Consider the following 11,638-nt stretch of genomic DNA (forward strand, 5'->3'; position numbering starts at 1 on the left):
TGGTGGTAATCCGTTAGTGCAAGGTGTACAGTGAGCAAAAAAGGAATTTACTCAAGGTCTTTCAGGGCGGCTTTAACGACGTTCACCAGACGCAATCTGGTGTTATCGTAAGGAAGCATAACTTTGCATTGTCTGTCTTCTCTGTTGGAAATCGTTTTTATTTAATGCCAGCCTTTCACAGATCGTTGTCTAGCGCCCTGTTATTTTTAAACGTTTCCGAGCTTATAAGACCCTTCCAGTTTCACCGATATGGTGTTCTAGCTACAGGTTTGGCATAACTCTGGGCCTATGCTTACATTTGGAAGCTATCTCTTGTTGTTTTTGATACACAACAGCATAATGCACGCTTTCGCGGCACCCGTAACAAGTCTGCGTAGAATTGACCTTGTAGTTTGGCGCTTCGCGACATCCTGAGAAATAATAGGACGTGCCTTTTTGTACCTCTTAGCAGATTTGCTGGGTTTTCAGACGCTTCTTTTTTTGCAGTAAAGTTCCGTACTTAAGTTGCCCTATCATAACCGACCGAAGCGAGTCGGTACAACTTCTTTGAGTGAAATCTGGAGCAACAGGCAATATATCGAAAATACATCAATGTGATTAACTCGATAGGGTCCATTTCTTCTTCTTTCGGTTATTATGCGCGGTCGACTTACCGCCATAAGATCCTTTAGTGTAATTTTTATTTGACGCTGGATGCAAACCATACAACTGGTAGGCGGTTGCAATAGGGTGCCATATATGGCAAATCAGTGTAATTAATGAAATAACTTTCTAAAGAAGTTGATGCTTATTCAATTTCAGTTTACCAAGTTGGAAGTCAAGCCTTAGTTGTACAGACGTGCTAATTCATGTTCCCAGAACAAGTAGTGGTTAAATAAACCATAGCGTTTCAACATAAAACCGGACGTTGTAGACGACCAATAATTTTCTTAGCCAACACCGATCGAGCTGTAGTTTTGTCACTTCTATCATATCAAACGTTTACTTTTTTCATTCCTTAATGAATTTAATTAATAATTCCTTAATTCCAGCAACTTTCTTTCAGTCTATATCGGAATATCGGAAGTACCAATTAACTATAGCCGTTGGTAAGAGCTTTTGTTATTCAAATAGTTATATATACCAGAACTAAAGTTTTTCTTTAACTATAAGAATACACATAATAAGTAATAGCTGCATTATTACTCAAAACTGTACAAGTGTTAAATGTGTCGATTTTTATCATTTACAAAAGTGCGGTAGGTGTGTTATAAAGTGATCATTTTGTTACTGAGTTTCTATAAAGCTCGTTACCGTTTTGAGATCACGAGATACATATTTTGACATTGTACACTTTAATACTAAAAATATCCATCAAATCAAGCCAACTGGCGGGTTGTCTATTAATAAGTAGTGGAAGTAACAGTGTGCAGATAAATTTTGAACTTGGTAAGTCGTCGAACCCAGTAGGCCAATATTTTTTTCCGAAAATTGTACAAAAATAAAAAATAACATGTGGAAATCAGTGTGTACTCCGCGTAGTTGTAGCCAGCGTTAAATCGATGCGATAACGCCTCGTCGTACGAAAAGTTCACGGTTTGCTAATGCGTCTACAAGTCCAAAATCTCGCAATTGCGCAATTTCGTGGCATCAGAGCAATAGTAAATCACATTATACCAATATATTTCGAATTGTTTCTGTCTTTGTTCTGCATCTCAAAGCATAATAAGCTATCTGACCAACTCTTGACAAAGTACCAAGCTTCCGCTAGCCTCAAGTACCCAGCTTAAAATATTTTAATGAACACATTACATTTAAAAACGTATTCAATATTCTAACAAGTTTTCAACTAGATTGAATTCAATACACTTTTTCTTTATTTCAACATAAAAAAACATTCTCTAAAAATATTCGCTTGACACGTTGCGAGCTTAACGGTAGCCATAGTACTGGCATGTAACGAAACTGTGTTATATATTTAAATTTTATCCGCCCCGAATACGTTGTTCATGATGTTCTTGAACATCCCTTTCTAAAGTATATACATAGTTATTCTTGTATACAATATATGTGCGCTGAAGCCTCGTCTCACTTCATTTAGTATACACCAAGTGTGCTGTCATTATCTATTTCGTTTTTCCTACGGGAGAACACCTGTTATCGCCATACCATCACTGTAGCAAGAAATAAATATCCTAACTGGTTTTCGACTTCTCATCAGATCTACGTTATCATTAAAGAGGGGCTTTTTATATGTTACAATAGTGTTATATGTTCACCTAAGTTTTCTCTCAATCTATCCATTAGGGCTTTTCTGAGGTATTTTCAATATTTTGAGTCCAACAAAGGTACGCTAAAAAAAAAAAACTTCCTGCACGTTGCCTTCGACCGACAAGACACATAGAATCATTGGGATGGAATACAACTAACCTTTATAACTGGTTTATCTATATATGACTCGAATAATCATAATTTCACTTCATTCATGACGGATTTCCTTTGAATAGACTTTAATCCTTCTCTATGTGATATGGCTCGTGGATATCCTATTACCAACGAAAGCCACTTCGGTTGAACCTGATCGTAACACGTTACCTTTCTCCTATTCTAAAGGCAGCTTAACTAACAACAGTAGTTTTTGTAAAGGCATTTTCTTGAATGTCTTTTGGTAAACAATTCTTTAAACTGTTTGTAAAATTTACTAATCATTAAGCTAAGAAATGAAAAGCTTACCATTCTATATGTTTTTTCTTTATGTTATATATTAGATCAATTATATTAGCACTTATCATATATCATAATACACTGATATAAATAAAAATTAGTACAAACAATTAAATGGTCGGGTTCAATTCAACGCGAGGCAGTGATGCAAATTCGACAATTTTGACAGTGAATTTAGTTCCCGAAACTGCCATTAAATTCATAAAATCTGTTTCTCGATTTAACCACACTTGTGCAGTCAATCTCTGCATATCTATTAGCTTTTTTTTAGAATACTAGAGCTCTTTTCATGGTCCGTTAGAAAACGTTTTCTTTGCTCTTTGCTATTTTCAGATTTTTGTTCGGATTTTTTCATTGATAAAAAATCATCTAGACATTTAGCTAAAAATATTTTCTTTCAGACATGTGCGGATAATACTAGATAGCTGAAAATACTGCTCAAGAATAGCTTGTTAATTATTTCCTTTACATTTAAATTTTTAGGTACATCTTTTAGCTACATCATTCTCGACATATGTTCCGAGGAGTGCTGTCAGCTATTGACGCAAGCATTAACCGAATAGCAAGTGTCAAAATGTTGTTCTTTGCATCCTACATACACATATTTAGAGATGAGAGTGCTTCCGACAAAATATTGAGAATAGGTTGAAAAAGAAAAACCGCTTTTTATGTAATGTTATTACTATTAGTTTATAGCTAATATTTGCATATTTTTTAGAGTACGAAAAATAAGAATAAAAAGCAGTCAATGAAAACTGCCATCACCTTCTAAACAACCTAGTAATAATAAAAAGTGTCTGGTACCGTAGGAAAAGCATAGCGGTGAAAAGGACAAACGCCGTGTAGTGCTAAATAATAAATTATTATCAAGAAGGAAACTGACAAGACTACCTGCATAGCTTGAAAGATAGGAGATATTACAAATTTACAAAGCATTTCCATTATGTTTCGCTAAATTATATATATCCTTCGCCAATCGTGAACCTTCCCAAATTACTGGTGAATAAGAATCTACTGTCTTGGAATTCTGTCGGCTCCTTGTTTATTAAGCTTTGATATAAATCATTTGTGATTGACCACAGGTTTTTCAGCTGGTTTTGAGTGTGGCAAACACCTATCTTTGTAGCTCTACGAATGCACAAAAGATACAGGCTTTTATCTCCCATGCTTGTGTGATATTTGATAACACGCCTGTAATCAACACATTTGCTATGGTCCTGTACTGTAATGAACTCAATACCATCCTGGTATATTCTACCGCTGTCACCATATAGAACGCAATCCACTACAAATAAATGCACTATTGACTAAATCTCCCCAAATATAATGATATGCATAAACGAAAACAATATGGTATAAACGTACCATAAACAGACGCATCTACGCACGTAATACGGCATCTGTATTCTTCGTGTACACATTCAGATTCCGATGTATATGTTTATTAAGTGTTGGCTAAAAAAGCGATAAAATAATCACGATTCATAATGACCAACTTGTTTGCACAGCGTTAAGTTTAAAAAAATATGTGTTTATGTGGAGTTAAGTCTAGCTCTGCTTATTTTCCTGACTCGTCTTGGCAGGTTTTTAAATCCAATTATTATTGACTGTCGTTGCAAATACAAAAACCTTTACAGTTAAGTTATAAGGGAAAATAGCTCTTCAGATCTATTTTCCAAACTTCGATTTATTTATACATTTAGATAACCAATTTGTGGTCAAAAGAAAAATGAGTACGACATTAAATTACACCAAATTGTCCACTGTGGTAAGTGGTATCTTAAACAGGCAATTCCTACTGTACAACTTGCCTAAGCAGTCTGTATCAGGTACTGTCAACATATTCATCATATCACTGACAACTAACGCAAAGCGTAAGTTCACTTGCACTCCATCGGTTCGGCTGACTTTTGGGCCGTTAAGTTTCTCTTGTGCGCTTCCTCAACTTCCATTTCGTCCGCATTGGAGGTGCCTGGCTCTTGTTCGGCGGCTTCTCTCTCTCGTTCCTGGTATCTGCGAATAAACACGTACCATACATATACCATAATAAATGTAGGTCTATTGTACAAAAGTGTATTTATGTAAATGCTGTATAGGTTTGTTCGATTTCCCGTCTCCTACATGGAATATTGTTAGTTGTGTTCCGTCAATAAAACAAAACCGTCAATTCATACGAACTCATCATCAATACCCTTAGTCAAACCTGCTTTAGCATAATATATATGGCTATCGCGTTATAGATTCATCGCCAAATACGCTTAATGCGCAAACCGACTTACTTTCCAATACTTATATATTTACTTATATATACACTTATATATACTTATATATTTACCTATATCTACAGAATATTTACCAGGTGTAACGCTAATTTGTTAAAATGTTAACGTTTGTGAGGCACTTGCAACTTGAAGAAAGCCGATTACGAGAACTGAACTTAAAAATATCAAGTCAACATGTCATATGGCTATCATCGCAGCTGGAAACTCATGTGGCTTTGAACAGTACTAGTGATACCCCTTTTTCTATAATAATAATAATAATAAATAACTAATACTACGTGCAGTAAAAATTTTACTAGAAGAACCGATATTTTGAACACACGCATAGGACAGGAACGATTACAGAACTTATTTGATGATTTTATATAAGCAGCTTTCAAAAACGAGAGCCTAAATTAGTGATTTTCTAGTTAATTCCTTACAGTGATTTCCCTAACGATACGCATGCAAAATAAATCTAAGGTCACGCTACATATTAATTTTAATTCTAAAAATACATTGCAAATGAACTGTTATGCCATCTGTTCGGGAGCACCTTAAAAATATGACTAAACAACTGATAAAAGTGATAGAGGCGCTAATGAAATGTACCCAATCAACTATGAAATATTGTCATCAGGAAACCTGGTCTAGTTAGGGAACTGATTGGTTAGTTTTAGCTAACAATTTAACGTGTTGATTATTGTTTTCGTGTATGATCTTAATACGACTAAAAACATTTATGCAATGAGCGAGGAAGTAAAAAGCATCAATGTTTGCTGCATTCAAAACGTGAGTCTCTACGTATATAATTATTAATCTTCGATAGTTATTATGCTGTGGTGATGTTTATGAGTAAATATATATACATATAATAACTGATAAATTACATTCAAATTGTGGCAAGAACAAACGAAGCATGAGACACGCCTTCTAGCACTAATTACAATATTTATTATTTACGAATAGTAGAATTTTAATACTTTGTTAAATAATTTGGTTCCGAATTTTAGTGTTTTTATTATCTTTGCTAACCGTAGCAAATAAATTTTATTAAATAAAAAGCCTTTTAGAGCACCGAATTTGATAAGATAAATGGCTGTATTTCGTGTTACCAGAAGCTGTAGGTAAAATTTCTAATTATTAGTTAGAAAAAAAATTGCTCTAAACAGGAGTATAAGCATCAAAGCCAGGAATTAGGTTCAAACAACTGGTGCAATATTGAAAGAAGCTCAGGAATTAATGTTTGAATATATATTGTGACAGAATGGCATCTACTTGCCTAATTAACGCAATATGTCGACCACTCCGGAGATTCTGAGCATTTTTGCAATAGATTTTTACTCCTACCTATGAATTGCTTTACCAGTAATATTCCAAATAATTTAGCGTTACTTGTACGGCCACCCACATTCACCTTTGCACATATCAACAACTGCTGTGCGTATCTGATGACCCCTTCCATGAGCACCATACAATATCAAAATTTAAAACCCTGCTCGCGGTGTCGTTTATGCATAACGTGATCGAGTAATCATCGTGCATTTACCACGAAAATTTATTTAGCGCTTTAAGATAGAAGCGGCACGTAACCAAGGTAGCAATCCCCTTATTTCAACTAATGAAACAATAATTCCATTAGGTTTAACATGAAGTGCGCAGTATATTGAATAACAGTATCACTAAAGCAGACCCAATACACCTAGCGTTGCTTCATGTTTTTGGTTATGCCATCGTTTCTTATGGCTAAAGTAATTTTACGATCATGTTCCGTGTGCATATATGGCAATAATAATGCTTAATTGTCTACGTAGATATGTGTAATTTACCTAACGTTGGGATGCATATGTTGAGAGGATTCAGATCAGAAATTTGCATGCATCCGCTGTGTAGCCCGGATCTTGCATCATAAAATTGTAGTCTTTTTTGGCTTCTACAGGACTCATTTATTAATGGAGGGATGCAAAATTACGTATGATAACTTTTCGCCCTGAAACTACAGATCTTTCACAATGGTATATTATGGTGCAGCCAAGCAATTAGCAGGAGGTCATCAACCAAAATGGCGCATGTGTCGTAATATTATTTTAACATAATGTTTTAATTTTTTGCTTTAAAAGGTCAATACTTTTGGGCCCTTACAACAAAAATTTGAACTTACTGCTTGTGATGCTATAAGCGAGAAAATCTGCAGCAACTAGACGGGCTTATACTTGCATGAAGTGCGTTTTATGTTTTCTAATCGTCTTCACAACAAAGGAAATTAACTCTCAAGTTACTCATTCAAACGCTTCTCTTAGCGTAAGTCACATCGTAGCTTCACTGCCAACTACGCAAAACCTAGATTTTTGTGAACATTATTCTTTTATTTGGTAAACAAATAAATCAAGGACAGCGTCAAGTTAGCACGATATTTTTACGCGTGACAAAACGCTGTTGTGCTGTTTATCGAAGTCAAAATTTAATACTGGCCATTAAATTCTATCATATGGTTACCTCCTTTGTTTGAGAATCTTGTTTCGCTTCTTGTTGCTCAACTTTATGTTGGCAAGTGGATTAACACGGGTTCTACTCTTAATCGCCTTCTTACTCAGAATCCCAACGTCTTCAGGTGCCACTCGTACTTCCTTTTTCTTGATCCCTGCTCTCTGACGTTTTGCTTTCATCCTCAACTTAAACTTCTTCGATTTCCGAAGCTCCATATTCTAGTAAAAATAGATTGAAACATAACCAGTATTAGCCAAGCAAACGTCGAACTACATGCGGAATCGTTATTTTTGGGTAAAGGATTTGTAAATGGTTGAAAGCGACTCAACACACGACATTGACGTGCAAATAATGTGCCCTGACTCCAAAGAAGGGCATGCTATGTGTTTGGTGGACTAGGAAAGGAATCGTGTATTATGAATGGCCTCTTGGCAAAGCGATCGATTCAGATGTCTGCTGTCAATAGCTAACAACATTGTAACAAGCTATTGAAAAGACTGACCTAGCGAACAGAGAATTCGTAATCTCACATCATAACAATGGCAATCTACTCGACAAAGATGGAAAGAACATAGATGAGAAATTTGAATACGCTATGTAGCCCACATCCTGCACCATCAGACCATAGTCAATTTTTGCCCCTACAGGACCCATTAATGTTAATTCAGTTTAACCAAAGGGATGCAAAAATCACTTGCCAAAATGTTCACATTGAGACCATGGCACTGCTATAATTGTAATACCATGATGTTACCAAATAAGTGGCAGAAGGTCACTGAGCAAGATGGCACATATTTCGTCTAGTAATATTCTTTTATTATCATGGAAAAATGTTTTAGTTTTTGCTTTGAAGCGACCAATACTTTTTTGACAACCCAACATTTTAGCTTACTTAAATGGCAAATTTTCCGCACCACTTCCGGGGTCACATACAGTCCATTCAAGAAACAAAAGTTCAAAACCGAACTTAAGTATTTGTTTGAGACCTCATTTTTGAAAACTTGTACAACTCGACCGAAACGTGGAATCGAACACGAGCCGAACTCCATAAATGAGTGAACGACCGCGTTTCGTCTCTCAATTACCATTATGTGTGACCGCAAAGATAAACCGATTCAAAATCTACCGCCTAGTAATAACCTAATAAATGTAGTCGGTGTTTATCACTTATATATGTTTGTCATACCGAAGTAACACATGTCTTTCCCGTTGTATGCATCATTGTTAATATATTGTCTCCGGTATAAGCGAGTTTAAATAAAGCGTATAGCCATCAGTGCAAAAAGCTTTTGACGTCCTTTTTTTGTTACAACGATGCATTTCTATCCGTATCATGTGTGTAAGCTCTAAATAATTCACTTGTGAATTACCGAGTTCATTGAAATCTTTCTATGGATGGTTCCCGGCCGGCGAAGTACCATTTTGTCGGCTCACTAATGAGACCTTCACAATAATCAATCACCAATATGTAACTTTATATATCCTTTGATCAGAAACGATTTCAACAAATATTATGCGTCGTGCAGTTCAAAGCTTCTACGAAAAACTTCTTTTCTTGCTAGTTTTTTAGCAAGATGTAAGCCTTCGATGAAGATCACTAGCGAGCAACTCGTGTTTATTTATTTACTGTTTTCCGCTTTCTTCATTCGAAAGCCAGTGGTTTCGATTTCGGAAACGAGGCGACGCGGGCTCGTATAGCTGTCAAGAGCGCGCGAGCGCATTATTTCAAGGTTCCTTACTTTAGCACAGCTCTTGGTTATTGTTTGATTAGAAAGAATTATTAATATAACATTATTATCCAATAACATTATTAATATTATTAGAAAAAATTGCAGATAAGCTTACACCAATGACTATGACGTGCGTATATTTTTTAACTCAATAAATGTGCGTATGGCGGGCTCTTTGCTAGCCTTCCATATATAGTTTTCGTCCTGTCAACACCGGGCGATATTTATTTTCAACAAGTGACCAGTGTCTCGATTACTGTTGAATAACCTATTTATATATTGTATCTATTTGCCATATATTAGTGCTATTCGCGCTAAAAGCGGCACACATATCGGTGAAGTTAAATATACTCTGCAACCCTGAAGCGCGGGTCTAGCCTACGTAATAATTTTGTATCTGGCCCTTTTTGCGCAAAGAACTAACTATATATGTTGCAGTAAATATTCGAATAGAACTTTGGACACTGTGAATATACAACTTAGCTGGTTTCATTCCTTTCATACCTGCTGGCTTTTAACGGAGCTACAAAGTAAATTTAAATATGTTTTTATACACGTACAGAATACAACTTAGTATTCTTCTAAGCTTTTCTGAATATATATGCTTTTTCTCAAACTGCTTCGTGTATTTCAAACGACGTCAACTTCCACTTATCTATATAAGCGAAGTTAAGAAGCTAAACCCTGTCTCTATTTTATAAGCAAATACTGCCTTGTTGCGGCCAATTCGCCACTCTTTGTTGTAACGTTTTGTCTGTATATACCTTCTTTTCGAGTAGTTCATTGACTGAAGGAAAATTTTGTACTTGTTCTCGATTGTTCTTATCTGATCTGGACTCTAGTAGAACATAAAACCGAGTTTCTCCTTACTCTTTCGTGTGCTCACGCTTGTACTGTCCACTTTTTTCATTTGTAGCGGCTGGTCGTCGAACAGTCGTAGCAGTAATTGAAGCGTGTTCTTTCTTCAAGTGTTGCTTGCCATCTATTTCTCTACGTACGTATTCGTTTGTATCGGTCAATATATGTGTGTATGTATACGTGTGCACTCGCTGAGCCAAGCGGGAAGTGGAAAAGTCTGCCCAGTGTCTTGTCATGCCCAACGGGGCTCCCCCTGCAACGACCACAACAATGCTACAAGCAAAACTAATCACTGTTGACTACTAGTCGGCTACGACCCATCTCATTGCTTTCTGTCGGCCGCTTTTCAACGAACTGTCAGTTGTAGACACACGGCTTGACAGATGTAAAAAGAAAGAACCCTAACTGGATACTGCTGCGGCTGCTAACTACTGGCGCAATCGGCGGCCATTTTTTTTTGTTGCTATTTACTGGAAGGAAAAGAAAACAGAGGAGGAGTCGTGGAGGCTGAGACTGACCACCAAACACGGCGAACCGACTGGCGAAAAGGAAAAAGCTGATACAAGCAATAAGGAAGACAGAGAGCCGCGATCTGTATCTATCTGCCGATTGCCGTGGCTGCTTCTACAGGCTGTATGTGCATGTATTAACGAATGGCTCGACTATTGCTCCTATAGGAGAAAACAAGATAAGGCAAGGGTGAGAAAACCTCTCTAGTCGTCTACGGCTCAGCTGAACCGATAGAGCCCCTAGGGCTCGCATACACGCATGCTGGCTGCTGCTGTTGTTGTGAGCCTGCTCTACCAGATGCTGTGGCGCTTCGTTAACAACCGAGTTGTTAACGTCGAGCGCCGCTCGTCCTCATATTGCTGTGGTGCTGATAGTGGGTAGTGATAGTCTACGCTAGGGTCAGCTGCAGTTCCCAGGCGGTGATGCTGATGTGGTAGGACTGCGTTATCCAACGTGGTGTTGCTGCGCCCTATGCCTGCTTTCCAACCAGTGTCTGTTGCTGTCCCTTGTGAATGTTGAGATCTGCTGCTGCTGCTGCTGCTGTTGGCAGCAACAGACGGAAAAACAACAGCAGGAACAGCATAGACACATAATATAGTTCGAGTAGCTGTAGTGGTTGTTATGGCTGTAGTCGTGTTCGTCCGAATGTACGAATAGTTTAGAGAATATACTGCGACTGCCCGTTGAATAATACCAGAAAAACGTAACAAAACAGCGCATAAAGATTGCCTAGTTGATTTGCTGTAGTCGTCGTCGCCACAGCGGCCGAACACCAAGTCTACGAACGAACAAACTGACGATATAAGTAGTTGTTATTTTTCCTTGCCCACAGACGACGACGACGACGACTAGTTGGATACGAGTGGAAGCATCGGCAACACTCGGTGTTAATGTTGATCAGCGTTTTGTTGTGTTGCGGCTCGAACCATTATTGGTAGGCTCGGAGGGTCGTTTGCTTCGTGTTAGTTGAATCGGTTCCATGGTCATAGTGAAATCGCAGGGGTGGTGTTTGTGACAGGGTCTCTCTGAGTGTGCAGTGCCCGCGACAGCGCTATCGCCTATTCAAAGGGAGTAAAGTACGAAGGCAGA

The 11,638-nt window shown here is 37.4% G+C and overlaps 1 protein-coding gene across 2 annotated transcripts; it reads right to left on the minus strand.

Moving 5' to 3' along the window:
* Positions 1-4,340: 4,340 nt before the first annotated feature.
* LOC111265077 (uncharacterized) lies at positions 4,341-10,393 on the minus strand. 2 transcript variants are annotated; one of them, XM_022841435.2, is made up of 3 exons: positions 10,052-10,393; positions 7,461-7,669; positions 4,341-4,716 (listed from the first exon to the last, which is right to left on the minus strand). In XM_022841435.2, exons 2-3 carry the CDS (start codon positions 7,664-7,666, stop codon positions 4,584-4,586), a joined length of 339 nt encoding a protein of 112 aa, XP_022697170.1. In that variant the 5' UTR covers positions 7,667-7,669; positions 10,052-10,393; the 3' UTR covers positions 4,341-4,583. The 2 variants fall into 2 exon arrangements, with proteins under 2 accessions (XP_022697170.1, XP_022697169.1); XM_022841434.2 differs by lacking the exon at positions 10,052-10,393 and adding an exon at positions 8,822-9,083.
* Positions 10,394-11,638: the final 1,245 nt, after the last annotated feature.

This window comes from Varroa jacobsoni, unplaced genomic scaffold (assembly GCF_002532875.2).
Source record: "Varroa jacobsoni isolate VJ856 unplaced genomic scaffold, vjacob_1.0 scaffold_932, whole genome shotgun sequence".
In the NCBI taxonomy this organism is placed as follows: domain Eukaryota; kingdom Metazoa; phylum Arthropoda; class Arachnida; order Mesostigmata; family Varroidae; genus Varroa; species Varroa jacobsoni.